At 43.0% G+C, this 20,668-nt stretch overlaps 1 protein-coding gene across 3 annotated transcripts; it reads right to left on the bottom strand.

The window, feature by feature from the left end:
• Positions 1 to 1,188: 1,188 nt before the first annotated feature.
• TAF5L (TATA-box binding protein associated factor 5 like) lies at positions 1,189 to 20,544 on the bottom strand. 3 transcript variants are annotated; one of them, XM_015622867.3, is made up of 5 exons: positions 20,456 to 20,544; positions 16,231 to 16,375; positions 11,602 to 11,706; positions 8,183 to 8,907; positions 1,189 to 3,135 (listed from the first exon to the last, which is right to left on the bottom strand). In XM_015622867.3, exons 2-5 carry the CDS (start codon positions 16,370 to 16,372, stop codon positions 2,338 to 2,340), a joined length of 1,770 nt encoding a protein of 589 aa, XP_015478353.1. In that variant the 5' UTR covers positions 16,373 to 16,375; positions 20,456 to 20,544; the 3' UTR covers positions 1,189 to 2,337. The 3 variants fall into 3 exon arrangements, with proteins under 3 accessions (XP_015478353.1, XP_015478352.1, XP_033368549.1); XM_015622866.3 differs by lacking the exon at positions 20,456 to 20,544 and adding an exon at positions 19,813 to 20,054; XM_033512658.1 differs by lacking the exon at positions 20,456 to 20,544 and adding an exon at positions 18,498 to 19,789.
• Positions 20,545 to 20,668: the final 124 nt, after the last annotated feature.

Here is a 20,668-nt window from a genome sequence, read left to right as displayed (position 1 = left end):
ATGTTAATAGGAAACTTTACTCTCTGCCCATCTTGTTCTTATTTCTCCTCCCTCTTCCCCTTCCCTTCCTCCCCTCCCCTTTTGGTTGCTGTTTGCTCTACTTCAGGACCAAAACTCCAGCTGCTCTGAATCTAAACACTGCTCACGACATACGGCAACAAACGGCAAAATGAGTTCCAGTGAGCACTGGTGGGCTATATTCTTCCTGGGTATTCACACAGGCATTCAGCCAAAAGAGTCATTTCACAATGAAATCTTTGGGCTGGAATCTACAGAATTGAGCAAAACCACTCTAAACAACTAAAGGGATTACTGCAGGTTGAAGAATATCATGTGTTTGGTCTGGTGAGCGGTCCTGGCTCAACAGAGCGGATGGAGGTCTCTGCAGTAGAGATCTGCATATCAGAAAGCATCAGCAACACAACCATCTTCCATTCATTTTTCTTCAATGTGCCCAGTCCTGGTCTGGGATTGTTAAACTGCTTCACACTTCTGACATGCAGCCGTCAGAAGATCAGCAGTGCCATTCAGCTCCAGAGGGGTTTCTGGTACTCCCAGCACTGAGCCACAGCACATGCTCGTGTTAATGTCAGAAAGGTCAAACACTTTTCTGGTAAAAGATTGTTGTAGTTTACTGTTTTGTAAGTACACAATAAAATAAAGTGGCAACTGTGAGTTGTTGTCTGAAATCTCAGAACTGTTTAGATGTTCAAGAGTTTTCTCATGAAAATCCAGAAGGGCTGAGGGAAGCTGATGGGAATTATCATTTAATACCCACAGCCTGTCTAGAAAACATTGCTTGGATGAGGCATTTTGAAAGATCAAACCACAAAATAAAGGTCACGTAGTGCTACAGAATGAGGCCTTCTGGTGCACACTGTTAACCTCAGGGGTACCTAGATCCTCCACATACACATCAGCTGACCTACAAAGCTGTACCAATATCCCACTCCATGATGTGTCCCATCAGCTCCGTGGAAAGCAAATATGGTGACATCAAAACAGCACCAAGTGAACGAGACCAGCAGATTCAGCCTCTAAGTGGGGTCCGGGTCAAGAAGTGCAGGAGGAGCTGCTGCCCTCTTCTTCTCATACAAGTAAGAGCAAACTTCCCAGAAAGGGACCAAACAATTTTTATTTTTCTTTTTAAACTAAATGCTTTTAATAGAAAACAAAATACAAAATAACTCTTTCCAGAAAGCAGAAATATTTAATCTCTCCAAATGACAAACTAGAACGTGCTTTTTCTGCAGATCCTTGTAAATGCTGATGATTTATCTCACAAACTGTTCATGAAACTGGTATTGCAACATTTGAGAAAAATCCAACACTGGCAGAGCTGCCTCTGTGTACACACAATAATTTAGTAATACTATTTTTTTTCCCATGTCATTTTGTGTGTTTCTCCTCATCCCCCTCTCCCCTAGACTGCCAACTTCCATTTATGGAAATCTTTCTGTGAGGTGCAGTGGTGGGTTGCCATGCCCTGTTTCCATTAGGAGTCCCAACTTGGCTGTTTCCGTTCTATGGTGCCGTCCCTCCAGACAAGGCAAGTTGTTCATTATCCTTAAAGCCACCACTCCGTCCCCACTGTCCTCCCATCCTCAAAACACAGTGCAACCAGAGTCAGAAAATTTCCTAATTAATGGAACATAAATACACATAATCACAGCTAGTACCAGGAACCAAACCCAAACAACAATGCAGAGATGGGCCCCAACTGAGGTCAGATTTCCTTGCCCTTACTAAAAAAGAACAAAGGTATTTTCTCCTTCTTTAGTCAAAAATATTCCAGAAGTGCTGTATGGAGCTGAAATATTTAGGACCACTATCACTGTAGAAAATACGTAATGTTCTTTTAATAGAAGGGTCTTAAAAATGCTGGTCCTCTGCAATACCAGGAAAGCAAAAGCAAAACAAAACAAAAACCACTTGGCCAGTAGTTCTCCACACACTCAAGCCAAATTAACAGTAGGTAAGATGTGCCCATCAATCAATGAAGGATATTTAAGTGCAGGTCACCAGTTTATCTGGTTGGCAGTTTCACTTGTCTGGGCCAGGCTTTCAGTTTCCCCAAGCTACTGGATTTACTCCCCCTTTTCCCATTCCTACAAGTACAAAAGTAGAATGTATATGTATTTTCATCAATCCTCCTTTTTTTCCTTATTCTGTTCAACAGCACAGGCATTTTTGTGACATCTTAAAGCATTTGCATCACTCTGAACATGCCTTTCAAGGGGGCAGAGGAAGAGAAGTGTTTCACAGTCAGTAATCTCAGCTTGCAATGGACTCTGGCATTCAAGACACCCACCCACTTCCCTAAGACAAAAAGCAAAATTAATGTTCCTGATTTTCTTGTGCAATTCCAGTCACTAGAAGAAGATTACAGGCCATAAACTGTACGCTCAGTACGTTATTCATCTGTCCGGTATATACACCAACCAGTTCACTGGAAGACCCATCCGCAGGGGCGTTGCAGTAAGTGTTCCGAATGTCCCAGACCCGAACCGAATTGTCCATCGACGCTGAAGCAATTAAACTACTGTCAGGGCTAAAAGTAAGGCTGGTTATGTTGTCTGTGTGCCCCCTCAGTTCTTTGTAAAGAGTTCCTGATGCCAAGTCCCACAGCTTCAGCCGCTGGTCTTCACCTGCCGATGCCAGGTACTTCCCATTGGGGGAAAAGGCGAGCGCCAGCACAGGGCCCCGGTGCCCGGTGAAAAGCCGCACCGAGTTGCCCTGCTGAGTGCTCCACAGGCGCACGGTTTTGTCCGTGGAGCCCGTCGCTAAGTAGTTGGAATTGGGGTGGAACTTGATGCAGTCCACGTCCGCCAAATGGCCCGCGTATATTCGCAGCGGGTACGTCCGATCAAACGACCAGAGCCTTGCAGTGCGATCGTGGGAACCGCTGGCAAAGTACAGGCTGCAGGGGCTGATATCCAAGTCCCAGACGGGATAGGCATGTCCTTGGTACAACACAGTGTTTGTAAAACTTCCGAGGTCCCAGTATCTGATGGACATGTCCTCAGAACAAGATAAGAGTCCTGAACTGTCTGAAAGGAACCTTGTGCTATACACAGGTCCACAGTGTCCTCGCAGGATCTTCATTTCTGTGCCTGCATGGTCATCCTCTTCCTCCTGGTCATGAAGAAGAAAAAGAAACAAGGAAGGAAAGCATGTTTATCCATTCAACAAATTAAAATCCTCCCCAAGGAACCAGGAGGGTGTTAATACAGAAGGAGTTAGATTATTTACTTTATTTACTTTAGATGTGGCACAGTTTGTGCAGCTCTGAGACACAAACATTGCTGGTGAATTTGCTCTAAGTGGATACTGAAAGAGATGGTGAGATAAGGCTTTCTACAAAGGCGTTATCTTTCATTTTAGTAGTCTTAAGCTCAGTCCAGAAGGCATCTTAACTGAAGACTGCAGGCACAGGGGAAAAAAACATATAATGACATTTTTCCTTTTGCTAAAAACATATGCATAGTTTCTATCCACTCTACTAAAACCATTTGGCTAAGATGTTGAAAACAGATCTTGGCATCTAGTCTTTTTGTGTGGTCATTGTTGGAAGTGAATCTCACAGTAGAGGGAAGCAATCACAGATGTCTTAAATAAAAGGCAGGAGATGGAAAGACAAAGCATATTTGACAAGCTGTCTGCTTAACATTCTTTCCTAACCCTACAAGTGAACATAAACCCAGCAAGGCTGTAACATCTACTTGTCCCTGCAAGCTCCATCAGGATGCTTTCACATCCTCACCCTAAAAGAGCAGCCTTCAAGAATAGCAAAGATATGCAGCTTATTTAGGTCAATGTATCTATTTTGGCATAGAAGATGAACAATCACAAAAATGATGGCCCTGGCCACCTTTCTATCCTCTCCAATTCAAGTACCAGGGCAGATAGTTAACAAGTAAAGGCTTTTGTATTTAAAGGCTATTCAGTCAGCTGTGCTTAAAGAATCTCCTGATGGAAGGTAAGAATCTCTAAAACCCTGCTCAGGTAGCACCTCTTGACACTCTAAGGTTACAGACTACACGGGGTTCAACAGATCTCAGAAGTCTCCTTAGCTTACAAGCTGGGATCTCACAGACTGTGCAAGATAACCCTTGCTTGGGGTGCACGTGCATAGTAGCTTGAGACTACCTTTCTTTGGGGCTGTCAGGCAGACACTTTTCCTCAGTACTGAATCAGTAACACTCATTCACAATCTCTGCACATCAAATTCAACACAACATCCTTTTGTTTGTGAGCAGCCCCTTTAACATTTATCATCTTTGACTGGCCCGTTTCCTGCAGAAGGGGCACTTCCTGCCCTGAGAGGAAACCCAATTCCCTAGGGCTGCTGGACTGTTGACAACCAGCAGAAGTCAGAGCAGCAGAAGTTGGGTGTGTTGTAAGCAGCTCTCTATCTCCCCCCACTCCTTACCTCAGGACCCACAGACAGTGTGGCTTCAGATTTAGCAAAAGCCTGGAAAGTGCTTCTCCTCCAGTGGTTTTAAATTTCAGGCTGGAGGTGAGCAAACTCTGACTTGGCTATCTCCTTGCCTTTCCCCATCTCAACAACATGCTACATAGTAGGCAGCAAGCCATATTTAGCAATGCTGCTTCTCTTCACAGTCAGTGCCCATGGGAGCTTTATGATGCGGCTGGAAGCCAACTTCATCTTTGCTATGGAGGTGAGGCAGAGAGAAACTGCAGGCTCTGGCATGCAAAGCCTCATTCAAATTGCTTTTCTACCTCAGCTAGAGCATGGCTTACTGGAATCCACAGCATATCTAGGCTGTGTTACCACATTAAAGGAGAATGCCTGATACCTGCAGCATTTTATACTATTTAATTATGACCATAAGATTCCTGACAAGTTACCAGAGAACGCCTATTCAAGCTGCCTGTAATGTACTACTGCAGTAGTTTCTGCAAATTTTGCAAGTCCAGGTACTTAATTTTGTGCATTCAAATACAAGGCTACTTGGCTGTCTGCAAGCACCTCCTCTTCCCTCCTTATATTGCAGTACCAGGAGATTTGACAACACCTTCTGCAGTGTTGAAACTCACACTTCTACATGGTCACAGGTAGCAAATCTTATCTTGTTTGACACCCACTTAGCACAACTGCACACTCCTGTCATAGCTCACTGAAAACAGTACATCTATAATGCTTCTGAGTCACCACATTTTTCAGTTTCCTCCCTTTCCAAGTCACTCTGCTGACCAGATTAGCAAGGCAGCTGCAAGTGCAGCCACCAGGTCTCAAAAAGCAACAATGATAGCCTCAAAGCAAAACAAACCATAATCTCACATTCCTCCCTTTCTTTTTTTCTAACCAGTAACAGGTTTCCCTGGGTGTCATCATCTCTCTCATCCTGCAGTGCTCTTAAGATGTCAAAAGGGAAGATCTCTTATCTGCCTATAGCAGAGATGCCCTAGTAGGGAAGATGAGGAAGGATGGCTCTCTTTGCAGAATGTTTTTTACTGCTCCTTCCAGAATTCCCTCCCATGTGCCATCAAACAAGGTATCAGCATCATCCCCACTCATTACCACTTGAAGGACCACTGCCACTTAAAATCAGAACCTTAGAAGCAGAGCTAAATAGGGCCAAGTCTTAGTCTTCACAGGATTTAAAGGCTGGCACTATTGTGGCTTGCAACAGAGCATTATTTTCTGATGTTGATTTATGGAGTACCAGCAATAAGCATGGTAAAACTGCAAAGAGACAAGACAATACATCCATTTGTGCAGCTACAAAACTCCATTTTTATACTGGACCCAAAGTAAGAGAGACTATAAAGTGGCATTTGTGAGATGCTACTATAAAGAAAACAGAATTACTGTATCCCAAAAGAATAAGCCTCTCTTATTTGCAAGAAGCAAGACTACTCTAGTGAAGTACACTGCAGCACCACACTGAGCAAAATTTAGTAAAACTACATCTAGAAGATGATTTTGACCTTAGTGACACAAACGCTTCACATAGACTAGGAAAAAATGTTGTTCTAACACGTTTGCTAAGTTTCATCTTCATTTATATAAATATATACACCCCTTCACAAGAAGAATTAATAAACCAAACAGAGTAGCTTTAGTGCCACCCTTAAGAACATCCACTGAAACTAGCATGATTTTAGACCCCTATGACTTCATAAAAGGAGGGATCTGTTTCCTTGCAGAAAATAAAAAAAATGGCTGAAGACTACTTATTTAATGCATTACTATCTAAATACATTATCCAAAGCTAATTATACAATACAGAAATCAACCAAACCTAATTTTAACATCCTCACAAGTTACTCTATGGAACTCACAGAAATAATGTCAAAGCACATTCAGAATTTTTGTTCTTTGTCAAAGATTATATCAGCTTTATTCCTGGGAATTGCTACTGATCAGACTGCAGTGACAATCTGAAATACAGCTCCCTCCCCACACTGAGCTGCAGCCCAGTCAAGGTAGTCTGGTTTGGTCTTGGTATCTTTGGCTTCCTCTCCCATGGCATCAAAGCAAGTGCTGGCCTGTTCCCACCTGCAACACTGGCTGCCTGTGTACTTTCACTTAGGGCTCCCAGATAACTGAATTTTAGTCAAGGGGCTTTCATTTGTAACCAAGTTTGTTTTCAGGCTGGTATTGGTATGCTCCCTCATCTCTGAACTCCTGCTCAGGTCACTGTTTGTTTTGTCAGTGGTGGAAATTATTAAGGGCAATGATGACTTTGATCTGTGCTGATTTTTGACCAATTTTTGGCTTTGGACCTGTGCACAAAAACTGCAGAGTACACAAAACATCAGATAGCCACCAAAAGCCACTTCCATTCAGGATTCCAAGGCTGTCCTAATACATGTACAATACACAAGCCTATGACTACATGCCAAAGAAAGCTAATACACACACTTCTGGTAATCTGGCAATATCTCACTCTTCTGCAGTTCAGAGCCAAAGAAGGTGACCTGCTGATTTACCAGACAAATTCTCCTCTGCTGCAGGTTCCTGACATTTGGCTTCCATGATGGGCAGCACACAGTCACATGCCCTATGAACTCTTGCAGTTCCATAGCTCCATTTTGGGCTAGTCTGACCCACTTACCTGCTCACTCTGCAAAAAGGGTTAACCTGGGAAGCAGTGAACGTGCTGCTGTGCTGTCTCACCTTGATGCCTGCCTCTTTTCTCAAGCTGTTTAACAAAGCAATCCCTAATCACAGATCCCTGAATACACCAAGCTCTCGGCACTCTTCCAAAATAAATAGAACCTTGCTACTAAGTATTTTTTAGAAGAAAAACCAGTGGAAAAAATGATGTCTCTCCTGCTAAACACCCAACGCAAGAACAAATGAGGTTTTGGCAGTTTTTTTAAGGAGAACAGTGATTAAACAACAGAAGAGTCACAATTTCGATCTCTAATCAGATATAAGTTGCTACTTGTGCAGTTGTGTGGAGAGGGGAGGAAGGGTGTGACTAGAATAAAAGAAAAAAAAAAGGTCAAGTAGAAGATGCCATCTAGCATTGCATGTACACACATGAAGGTACACACATCTCTATCCTTGTCTCCAGCATTCTGGAGTAGGAAGCCTCTGAAGTTTCTACACTTCAGATTCCTTAACAGAGACATTTTGCATAGTTTTTCTGTAACTCTTGACCTCTGGTAAATGAAGGTGATACCTGAAATACAGTTTTGCACATAGGCATCTGATCAGACATCTTTAGCTCTTTCCTTACTTTGTCTATAATTTCCTCTTCCTGTGTCTCTCACCTTCTCTCAACCCTGCTGCCTGGCTGCTCTGAGCTACTTTCCTTCTTCTAGTTTTCATCTGGCACTGTGTTTTCATTGCCCGTATCACCTTGTTTCATTTTCCCTTCCCAAAGATGGCTTCGTGCTCCTCAGGGAAGGGAGCCTACTCTAGTCACCTGTCCTTCTTGGGTTGCCTATCTACTGTCATCTGTTCAAGGACAGCTGGAGGAGGGGGATCAGCACCTAGGACTTACAAACTATGACCTAAGCACAGACTGACTGCACCTCAGTTTAGCATTTACAACCACTGCAGGGAAGAACAAGGATGAGAGTAGCTTATAAAATCTGTGTATCAAGGCAAATAAGTTGTCTGTTGTTCCCTAAGACTTTACTAGATACTCAGCAATTCACATCTAAAACAGGTCAGCAGAAGGGGAACAAAGGGTATCCAGACCTCCTCATCCAGGATGTCACAAGCCAAACGGATGCGGGACACATCAACAAGGTGGGGCTCAGACTTCAACTTCCTGGAGCGCAGGCTCCAAAGCTTCACGCATGAATTATCGAACCCAGCAGCGAGCAGCTTGCTATTTGGTGAAATCTCTGCAGTGTTCAGCAACTGCTCCGTGTTATAGAAGGCATAGAAACAGATGGTGGTTAAGGAAGGGGGCCCGTCCTTGACACGTTTAATGCTGTCCTGCAGTAAATCCAGCGCTGCCTCATTCTGCAGAATGGAAGCTGGCACGTCGCTGGGTTCCAGGCCGTTGCTCTCGTTGCGTGAGGAGCTCCCACCAGCATAGAGCTGGTAGTCAGTCCTCTTGGCAGGCTGCACATCCAGGTGAATGTGCAAGGTCAGGACTTTGCACAGGGCGTTGTTGTTGTCACTTTGGAGGTAGCGAAGAAGGTAGTTGTAGCTGTCCTCTTGAAGGCGGATGACGTATTTGTTGTCCAGAAAAGCCCGGAGCTTCAAGTTGGACAGGATATCTTGAATAGTCATGGTAGTCTGCAACTGTTCAATGATATCCTTCTGGCTGGCATTCTGCAAGAACATGCCATGGAAGCGGCTGTAAAAACTGTCCACTGTGCTTTTTAGGCCATTCTGGACCATGTTCAGATGGAGGTAGACGAAGAGGGGATATAGAAGAGGCATCACTTCATGGCTGTGCTGAGAATCTGAATCTGTATGAAAAAACAACAAACTTTGAATGACTTCTCAAACTTTTTGCTGGGAATGAAACAGCAAGGATGACTACTGAAAAAGCCTTTACAGTGACATCAGAGAGGAAGCAAAAAGGGACATTTGCTGGCACATCTAAGTGAACCTCTTCTGTCACCTAAAGGAGGTACAATAGAGATTGCCACATCGGTGAGGTACCTTGTCAGAACAAAATGCAGAGATTTCACAACCCTTTTCAGGTGTGAGACAGCTAATAATATACCACCTCATAAAACAGATGATAGCTGAATTTTCCCTATTTATTTAAAAAGAAAACATATGCCCTTTGTACCCTTTGTTTATTGTGATAAATGAACTTTAAAATGCATAAATTATATTTAAAAGAGTATTTTAAGTGTTTAAGCCAGAATTATTTACCTGGCTTGTCTGGCCTGAGCTTTGGTGTCTTTTCTTTCAGTAAAATGTGAGTGTGGTGCTTTGGATGGAACTGATTTGTCTTCAGGGGAAAGGAAGCTACGGTTTCCAAAATGTACTGCAATATGTTGTGCTCTTGTTTTATTTCTGTGCCTGCTCATGTACATGCTTTTCTCCCTCTGCCAAGGCAAATCCCAGCAGTAATTCCTAGTACACAGTGTAACAAACCCCGATTAGGCTGTGCTGTACCTTGCAGAGGCTGATCTGTGCAACAGCTCCACCCCTCCTTCCCCAGCTTCTCTGGGGCTGTTTGCCAGCTGCAGGGAGCTGTGAGGAGTGGAGCCCTGCCGAACACCATAGCAACAAACAGGGCCACAAGGGTTACTACCACAGGACCAAATGGTCCAAATTACTGGAAAACAAATAGGCACTGCTGATCCTCAAACATTTGCTGATCCTCAAAATGCAAACGGCATTGCTGCTTTTCAACCATGCTCTTCGCTCCTGCCACTCACCAATGGATGTTATCTTTTCTCACTTTCCATTAGGTTATTTCTCCTTTGTGCTGAGCACTCTTTCTCTAGTCCACACTGCCTCTCTCTCAATTCTACAAGAGTAACTACAGAGTATGTGTGGTGTGCAGTGTATACATACATATTTGCATACTTGAGCATCACTCTCCTTCCTGTCTCACTGAAACTGGGCCAAAGCCAGTGAAAACAATGTAAATGCATACAGTAAAAGCTCTAAGCAGTTGGCAGGTCTCTTTTTTTCTCCAGGTGCACTAGTCCAAAAATGAAACAAGAGGAAGTACCTTACTTTGCAGTAGGGAAGAAAGGGAAGAGAGGGAAGTTGGCAGAAACAGGAACAAAGAAAATGTTTGCTAGGAACATATGAAGAGGTTACAGGAGCTGGGTCTGTCTAGCCTGAAGAATAAGGGGGTATTCAGTATCCAGTGGGACATTATACAGGAAAAGGAGCCAGCTCAGAGGTGCTCAGTGGAAGGACAACAGGCAAGCTGCTACAAGGGAAATTCTGTTCACAGCAGAACCCCAGAGATGCACAGCAATCTCCAGAGTGTTTGATTTTCTAAACCTGACTGGAAAAGGCCCTGAACAACCTGACCAAACCATCTTGCCCTGCTTTGAGCAGGTGGTTGAACTACAGACTAGTTAGTTAAGTTACTCCATGTCACTAATCCTCTGCCCACTCCTCAGTGGGGCAGGTGTCACAGAAATGGGAAGTGTCCTGCTGTGCCTTGCTTGTGGCTGGTTGGCAAGCTACTCCCTTCAACAGAAGTAGTTATGTGTGTAAGATATCAAACTAGAACAAGAGGGACAAAAAAGATGGAAGTGGTCAACCTGAACACCAAAACCTAGCACTTCATCAAGCATTAAGCAAGCACTTCACCAAGCACTGAACAGTTATTGTACTTCTAAAAATCTATCAAACCATAAGGATTTACTTCAAATACTAAAGTGCAAAGGTATTGAACTGCTTTAAAGTGGCAAGGCCCCAAGAATTCACTATTTTCTGCCTTTGCCTTCCTGCTCTCTTCCCTTCCAAAACTATCAGAAATTATAATCCCAATGTTAAGCACACTGGGATCAAGTCCCTACACTGGACAAATGCTGCATGTGACAACTTCACTTTCCTTGGTACTATTCTTCAAAAATTTTATCTGCTTTCTTCTTCCTATGTTGGGGACTTATGGTAGAAATAAGGACATTCCCAAGAGTACATTTTAAAATAAATTATCAAATAATTATTAAAAAAAAATCATTGTCTTCTGCAGTGTTACAGAGTAAGATTTTTTTTTTACTTTGCTGTATTGCTCCAGTCTCAAAGCCAGTACAACTAAATTTACGGGAACGGATTCTCCTTTAAAAATCCAGACCATCATAAAAACAAGCCAATTACAGATAAAATTCAAAACCTTAACCTAGAAGACAAGAGAGAACTACAGTCATTTCTCAGTTACCTGCCTTTCACATAAAACACTAATTTTCCTTCCTGTCCAGAGTAAATATGGTGTTGTCTACAAAGACCTACAAAGAGCAAATGCTTGAAAAAGAAAGTGCAAAGAGCCAGCCATCTACAAAACTCAAAGCTATTCAGCACACAGAAAATAACCAAAGAAAAATTAAATATTTCTATTTTAACTGAAACCTCAAAACTAGAAATCAAAATATTGTTAGAGACATGATTTTCAATTTTATTATATTGCCCTTTATCCATTGAAATGACAAAAAAAGTCAGCTACTTTCTTCTTCCTGATTTACCTGTCAGAAAATTGCGTAATCGTCCAAACTGTACTTCATATTGCTGTGGCTCTGCCAGGCAGGGAGCTGCAGACACAACGTTGGCACAACCAGACTCAGATTGGACTGTGAAATAAAAGAAGCAGAAATTACATGAGGATTTAAGGATTTTTACATGTGTGCCTGAAAACAAAGCTTCTCATAAAATCCAAGGTATGCAGCCATTCAGAGGACATTTCATCTTTCAAACCGTCCAGGTATGACAAAATACATAGCCCAAAGCATCTAAACATGGATTAACCACCTAGACAGATCACAAACGAGAAAATACACTGAAAGCCAAAACCCACCCAAAAAATCTCAGCAACTCCTCTCCTCCATATTCAGAGTAACAACCATCAGAGACCCCTTAGGAGTTTTACAACTATGGTGTTGTAAGTTTACACTCAGTAACGATGATGAAAGCAACATACCACTTTTTCCAAAATACGGTTTCTTTTTCAGTGAGTCCCACCAACCATCATGAACAGGTCTAAAGTGTACTACTTCAGATCCTTAGATTTCTTGTCCCAGTCATTATAATTTACAACAAATTATAATCATTATCATTTATTTAGTCTCACAGAGGTGGTGGAGAAAATATTGAATCTGTAAGCAAACACTTAGTAATTTTTAACCAAACCCTCAGGAGGATTTTAGGTTAAGGGGCAGCTGGTAACTGACCACAAACACAGTTGTTACAGTCTTCTCAGACTCTGGAAAAAGTGGTTCTGGACTATTTAGAAAGGGAACTGGCTGCTCCTTCTCTGGCACCAAACCTTTGCTGTTCTGAAAATGGCCTGGAATCTGTGGAGGGCTTTGTGCAAGTTTACAGACATGCATAAAGAAACACCAAGCACATGCAAATACCAGAGATTAGAAACCCAAGTTCTGCTGTTCTAAACAGAGCACAAGAAAGCAAGGAGTTTCACTATTTTCCTTTCAGGTTTTGGTTTTTTTTTTGTTTTTTTTTTCCAAATCATAACTCTCATCCCTTCCAAACCTCCTATTTTTATTACTTTCACTTCAGTTTATTTTGGTCTCCCTTGCCCTGCACCACTTCCCATCCTCTGCCTTTCTACTCCTGATTGACTGGGGGGCTTTTTGTTCCAGCATTTGGCTCATGCACAGAGGCACAAGTTTGACAGCCCTGGAAGTCTATAAACAACATTATCAAATGTTCACACACTAAACAGAGATAGGCCTGCCTCCAGCTGATCTCAATGCCTCTAATTAGAAAGAGATCAGCACATGGTACACAGGCAGCCTGTCACTATTCTTCTCCCACTGCTCTCGCTCTTTCGCTCTGGTAAGACACAGGTTTACCTTCCTTCAGCTTATGTAAATACAGGAGGTATGTTTGGCAAGCTGAATTCAGGTTTTGAAACAGAGAGATGGGCTCAGCTCATCATCCTCTCTTGGGGAAAAAAAGCCAAAACAACAAAACCAGGTTCCAGCACCAATATGATATCATCTCTTAAATCAGTTTAGATATAAACAAATGTAACTTGCTGAAAGGCACAGCTACAATGAGCTTTCTACAGCCTGGCTGCTTCAGAAACTGAAATATGGTAAGAACTAAAGGCTCACATTCTGGTACTACTCAACAGCTAAAGTAAAAAGCTCTGTTATTTGGATGTGTAAAAAATTGAACATTATCAATATTCAGTATGAGAAAGTAATCTGCATGTATGCACATGTAGTAACTCAAGAATACTTAGTGATACTGTTTCCAATGTCACCCATACAACCCTTTGTAAAAGCAAGAAAATAGAGAAATATGAGGGCCTGTCCCTTATGCTATTACAGGATTACATGCAGCAGTCAACTATTCACAGAGATCTGGCAGCCTCATTTCTGCAGGAATGGGAATGGCCAACCACCTTGCTCCTGCTCTGCAAGGACAACTTACTGGCCTAGACTTTATGAGATATCTTCTCCACATCATAACTTTCTCTGCATAAGCAACCTAATTCCAAAATTAAGGTGTACTTCATGCTTCACTAAGTGGAGTATCATCTTTGTCTACATGTCCTGAAACAGTCTGACTAGGTAACCATTATGGCCTGTTCTTTCAGTAATGATGCTAGAGCTCATTCCCATCCAGCAAATGGTAAATGAACCCTACATACCAGACAGTTCTAACAGATTCTAGTTCTTTGCCTTCCCAAAACTTTAAACCAATGAGATCTGCACAAAGGATGAAAAAGTGAACTGATTCCAAAACAAGAGTAAAATTCCACGCACATTTTCCACCTGGTAGAAATAAAACACTGGCTGTATCTATCTTTCTCATACATTAATAAATCTACCACAGTTTCTTTTCCACCTTTCCCAGTGCTCGTAAGAACATCTACTGGAAATATCTGCTTCTTCATATCCAATAAGTGTAGCCAGCTAGGAAATTCAAAGGAACTCACTCCTGACTCAGGGATATGGTCTTGTGAGTTGGCTACCAGCTAACAAACATGGGGCTACTGTAAATGTCGTGTAACAGCAACTGATTCCTATTTTAGGTGAGTGTGATGATGTATAACTGTACATTATTTCAGCTGGTCATATATGCTAACAGTGCTATGGGCAGTATTAGAGGAACCTGTTCCTTGGTCACTCACTCTGTCCTCAGACATTATTCTTGTTTTCTAGAGAAATAGGGGATAATCACAAGGAAGCTCTGTGCTGTATATTCCTGCAGATATAATTGGACAGAATCCTAAGTAATCTCATCTGGGCTCCCTCTTCCACAGAAAAGGTTGGACCAAATCATCTTCCCATGTCCTGTCCAAGTCTTTCATTCACAAAGGCTAGTTAATTTAAAAGTCAAACAAAAGAGCTGAACATGAAAGACAAGGTGAGCTCAACGAAGGAAAAAGCAAAAACATCTTCAGAAAAACACATTTGATCACTTTCCCCAAAATAAAGCACCGCAGGCTGTACAATCTGCTCAGTTTTTACTCAGTTCACAGAACTAAGACAACTGCAGCAAAAAGTATTTTCAGCATCTGCTGTCAGATTAAGTAAAATGCTCTGGTTTGCTGTTCTAACAGTCATTGATGGAACTGCAGCATGCTCACTGACAGCTCACTGCAAGCACGTTTGACAAGCGGTAGTAAGCAGCTGAACACATGAGAGCAGCCCATTTTCAGTTCTAATGAAAACTGATGACTAAATTCTCAACCACCATCCACAAAACCCATCCAGTGGCAAGAGGATAAAGACTAATACGAAATTTAGCAGTAACATTTGGTGGAAGATCAGTAAAAAAAGACAAAAACCAAACACACACTCATTCACACTCTTTATTGAATTTTTTTTTTTTTTTCTGCATGAGGCTACATGCTCGTGCAAGGGCTTATAATCTACTTCATCTCCACTACTTCACACACTTCTGGGTCCTCCTCATATGGTTGGTATCACATTCTGAGCATGTTTTGACACTGACCTTTCTATCCACTTCTCACATAAAATCTCCCACTGAAAAACAATTCAGCAGTTTACTTTGATTTCATTCTTTCCCCATCTTCCCCAGTACTTTTTCAGGGATTGCAAAAAACTTCTGATAAAAAAAACAAACAAACAAGGAAATGATAAGTACTAAGATGTTAAGTTGCCTCTAATAATGAAATATTGTCCAATTTCCTCCAGGCCAGCGAAGGAATCCTCCTGGACATTCACCTACAGGTCACTCATCCTTGGATGGTTAACTATGGTGAAATACTCTAAAGGTAGAAAATCTGTTCCTACACCCAGTCTTACTTAGTCACAAACACAGTTATATATTTTTCAAATCAAGTTGTATTACAAGTAACTCCACCACTCCCCTTTGTCTGAGATACTGTCATAATCTAAGCAGTTCCATTGACTGGAAAAGTTTCTCCTTGCTTTTTTTACCCAAAATGTTAGCCCAGTATTTTCTATTACTTTTGGAAGTAATTTTAATCTCTATAACATCCACATAACTTTCATCCTTCCAATACTTCCATGTGCTCAAGCAGCAAAGTTTGTTAAAAAAAAATAAATAATTACAGTGAAAACTGTCACAGACACAATTTGGAAGTGAAGCAGTGTGGCAGGATTCAGAAGTCTTAAGGAAAGAGAAGAAAGTTTATCTCCCTGCATGCCTTGTCTCATCAACTGAAGGTTTGGGATTTTTCCCCAATTGACAGAGAAGACTTCTCAAGACTATAAAGCTGACTATGCCCAGAAAAAGACACAGCCTTATCACTGTAATTTCACACGATATAACTCTGCTGGCGTACAAAGGTAGAACAGAATTTCCTGCTTCACTTCCTTTCTCATAGGTTCTTCTCCACCCCTTCATTCCAAAGCACCACTACTCACCAGACTTCATGTTATCTGGGATAAAACATTATGTATTTTCCACTACCCTCAAATGGTATTTCAGCCTGATGTTTCACTGACTATGAATGTCACCTTGTTACACTTCCACCCACACTTTCATTCTTCAAAAGTTCATAATTCACACCAACTTAACAGTGAGAAATTTCTGCATTTCAAAAGAAGAAATGTCCATATGTGCAGACAAATTCTTCCAGCACACATGCTCACAACTCTGCCAAGAGGTAGTCATGGAAAATACGATAGGATTACCTGTGAGATTAGCTGCCATCTCTTCAGCAGTCTGACACAGCCTCAGCCCTTGTTTTAGGGGACCTTCCGAGTCCACATACTGACGGCGCTTGAGGTAGCAGGACACTGCCATCTGAATCTGTTCTGTGCGTATGCGTTTCATGACCTCAAAAGAAAAGAAAGATGTGATGAGACTCTTACAGGCTAAGCTGAGATCAACTTAGACTGTAGCTACATCAATACTGACAGAAAACAAACATCTCTGTTTTTTCGTTGCTGAAGTATGAAACAGAACCTTCAGGGATTTGCCTCTCAGTACTATGGCCTAAATAGACATTTTGTAGACCCCTGAAGATATTTTGCTGCCTAATTCTACTAATTTCACAGAGGAATCAAAAATAGTTTTGAGGATTCTGGACTAAAACAGCAATGGTGAACTGAAGCATTTTTGTTAAAAACAGCTCATAAAAAGGGAATGCCTCTCCTCTTTGAGTTTTGATAGCAGCAGTTTGAGTAATCTTCAGTCATTTGCTGGTTCCTCTGCTTGACCAACCAACAAAAAAACACCCAAAACTCCAGAAGATCCAGTGGAATGGGAAATTAACATATAAAGATGGAAGTTTTGGAAACATAATGCTTTATATAGCAAATCTGTTTGGGGAGTCCAAGAAGCAATAGCTTATTGGCTGAACTTAAAGGTTAGAGCCAGACTTCTGGCACTTCCCTCAGACAGGTCCCCAGAAAAAAAAAGGAGGGAAATTAAAAGCAGAGCCTTCCTTCTGTGTTTCTTACCTGCCTTGACCTATCCAGGCTTTCCTCCTACAAAACTTTGAAACAAAAAGAATCCTTTGAAGGTTTTTTTTAATATACATTTAGGAAGCTATTTTCACAATCACCACTTGGAAGTACCTCAAAATCAGCCCAATGCTAGCTTTTAGCCCCTGGCTTGTAAAAAAGGAACCTCAGTAAGATGAATGCAACAGCTCCCTTGCTATTTGGGTAGTCGCTGACTGCACCAATCCTTCACAATAGCCATTGACTTTACACAAAACTTTAGGTAACCTAAAAGGCTTTAAATAAAGCAGAACCAAGCCACAGGGGGGTTTTTCCTATTACAACACCAGGTAAAGCCTGCCTGGAGACAGTTCCAACACCTTACAGCCCCACTACCAATGACATGAATGTTCCCTGAGCGCTAGTGCTTCCTGGTTTGAGCAGCTAAATCCGATGAAACACAACTTCTCTTAGAGAGACAAGGATGCCCTGCCTTCCTTTGTAAGAACCATTATTTCTACCAACAGGGCAGCTTTTAAAATATTATTACAAATGAGTTTTTTCTAATATCCACGCACACTTTAGTGCTTATTCCACTTGTTAGAACAATAACTCTTCTGCAAAGTTAAGTACAAGTGGATGAGGATGCAAGGTTTCAGCAATAGTTCACTTTCAACAGGTATGTGGAATTGCAAACCCACATCACTGGGTGAAAAGCTGAAAAAGATTCCCATTTGTTCCCACAGGTTAAGTAACTGTTGAGGGTGGGGAAGGGCTATCAATAGGTGGGAGTTTTCATGGCATTTCCAGATAGACCCATTAAAATAAAAAGTTTTCAACACTCTTTTTCACTCCAAAAGCAAACCTCCTTTTAATCTTCCCTGCAATTAAAGCAGTTATATCTAAGTGTAATGCTTCTGCTGCACAAAACTGTAGAAGACAGAACTCTTATGAAGACCACAAAGTGGACACAAGGATGGACCAGCAAATTAGCACCCACCTAAAAAACCCCCTTAACTAAATTTCAGTGTACTGTTACCATTCTGCATTTCAGCCAGCAGCATGGACTCATGTGCAAGTGATTTGGCCAGGTCCACACTGAGGCATTTATGCAATAAACTGAGGCATTTATGCAATCTGTACAGTTTCTTGCTCCCCTATGTACTCCCCGCTGCAGTCACAAAGTAGGAGATGTTACCAGCGGTGTCTCGAGATTATTTTTTCCCCTGCTCCTAGGTGACACAACAGGAACTACCTTAAGGAAATGCATCTTCACCAAGAAATACCTGTGGTCATCAGACACGCTGTCACCCATACACTAATTTCAGCTTTTTGCTTCTTCTTTCAATTTGCCTTTATACTTCACACTTAGCATTACAAAGAACAATGTCACTGAGGCAGGAAAAGCATTCATGAAAAGTGCAAGAGCAAATCCAACACTCCTACAAACATTCTTTATTGAGCCTTTTATCAAAATTAGAGTGTATCATAAAATAAACATAAGGATGGGCTACCAAAATGCCTTCAGCCTCGTTCAAGCTATGCCAATTCACAGAGGGTCAATGATGCAGAATTCAAAGGCATAAAAGGACTAGCCTGCCGTTTTTAAATTCCAATCAATTTTAAGACTCTAGCTCTCAAAACTGAAGATAATCTCTGAAATATGTATAAAACTGAAAGCATACAGAGTTCTGTGTCCACGAGATGTATAAAGCTTGAAACAATTGTTCAGAAGTCCCAGCTGTCTCATTCTCCTCAAATAGCCAAAGAGAAAAATAAATACTAATGCCATTAACTAGTTTTACTGATAAGCAAAATAGATAATGAAAGAGAGAGGAAAGATCACATTGTGAGAATGCAGAGCTACAATGCAGCATCTTCTGCAGCCTTCCAAACTGGAGCATTGAAAGGTAAGTAATGAGGTTAAGGTAATTTTTTTCTGAGGAACCAAAACCACTGAAAAAAAAAACAGAGCAGAGGCTAATAACACAAAACACACTGCAAATTCCTCCTTCCTGGAAAAGCTGGAAATTAATTGTGAACTAAGCACTGGGCCACGGAAATTATTTTCCCGCCTATGCTACATTTCAGGTGCAGGTTTAGGCAGATTCCACAGCATTGAAATAATCCCAGTACAGACATACTAAAAAGAGCTTAAAAACTAGCACTGGAAACACTCCTTTTAAAAACTCTGTATTCCTGTCCTGACACTGGGACAGAAACTCTTTCTTCCAACAGACTGAAGAAACACCTGTGAGCTTTAGAGAGCTAATTTAAAAAAGACCCAACCCCCAAGCACATAAAAGCATAAAACAAAAGCATCTTTTAAATATCCTCTAGTAAGAACCCTGTTGTGGACAGCAAAAAACAAACATTTATCACCACAGATGAAATCTGGGGCCTACCAGCAATAACAGGTCTCGATTTTTGATTTTGTGACATTAGGATAATCTGAAATTTACAAAATTTCAGAATAAACGAGATAAGGATAGACTGATATGAAGATAACCATGAACTCAGAGCCAAGGGATGTCGCACATGCAGCAGCTGCAATTCACAAAAACAGGCAAGTAAACATGACAAGCTGACTTGAAAAGCATGGTGGTGGTGCAAAATAGGATAGCAGGAACTACGGAGAAGGCTTTTGCCTGAGCAGTGGCATTCATGTGAAGAGGCAGAGAGGGAACAGCTGTGATTTTAAAAGAGCACGAATCCATTTGCATTTGGACCGAGATCTGGCTCACCATCCACGAATGACGCTTTGCCAATTCCACACTGCCTCCCCCCGACCCCCCCGCGGCCCTAAGGCGGTGCCAAGCAGTGCTTCACCTATGTCCTCTGCGGGACACGCTTTCCTCCAGCCCACTTCACACCACCTCGGCTCCAGCTCCGCCACCCCTGGGCCCTTCCTGAGCCGAGCGGAGCCACGGGACCAGGCACTGCTCGCTTTTGGGCCCTGCCGGGGGACACCGGGGCCGGGAGCCCTGCGGGGCCCCACGCCCGTCCTGGGGCTGCTCCGCGGGCCGAAGGGCGCTCGCTGAAGGGACGCCAAAGTTAGAGCCTTCTCCTGTCAATATTTTAAAAATTGAAAAAAAAAAAAGAAAAAAAAAAAAGAAAAAGGAAAAGGAGGAAAAAAAAAGAAAAGGGAAGAGAGATGGCGCGATAAGAAGACGTTCATTAAGCCCACGCACTTTCCAAGGGAAAGGAGGGTATCACGAGCAGAGGCCTCGCCGCGACCTCCGGGCGCAGGGTACGCGCCCGGCCCCGTCCGCAGCCGGGGCTGCCCCAGGGCCGCGCCCGAGCCCGAGGTGCCCCCGCCGGCCTCCCGGGAGCCGCCGGCCGGGCCGGGCCTGCGGGCCTCCGCCACGAGGCGCCCCGCGGGACGCCCGGGCCCCGCTCCCGCCGCCGGCCCCGCCCCCCGCGCCCCCCCGCGAGAGCCCCGGGCCGCGGCCCCGGGCCGGTCCCCACTCACTGAGCATCGCAGGCGGCGGGAGGCGGCGGGAGGCAGGCGGGGGCCGGCGCGGCCGGGGGGCGCTGTCACTGCGCCCAGCGGCACCGGGCGCTGCCGGCGGACGCGCCGCCGCTGCCGCCTCCCCTGCGGGCCGGTGCCGGTGGCGCGGCCGGTGCTGCCCGGGGCCCGGCGAGCGGCGGCGGCCGCTCCATGGCCCGGCTGACACACGCCGGG

Source organism: Parus major, chromosome 3, assembly GCF_001522545.3.
Source record: "Parus major isolate Abel chromosome 3, Parus_major1.1, whole genome shotgun sequence".
Taxonomy (NCBI): Eukaryota; Metazoa; Chordata; class Aves; order Passeriformes; family Paridae; genus Parus; species Parus major.
Note: the sequence above shows the minus strand (reverse complement) of the source record. Positions and strands in the feature narration are given on the sequence as shown.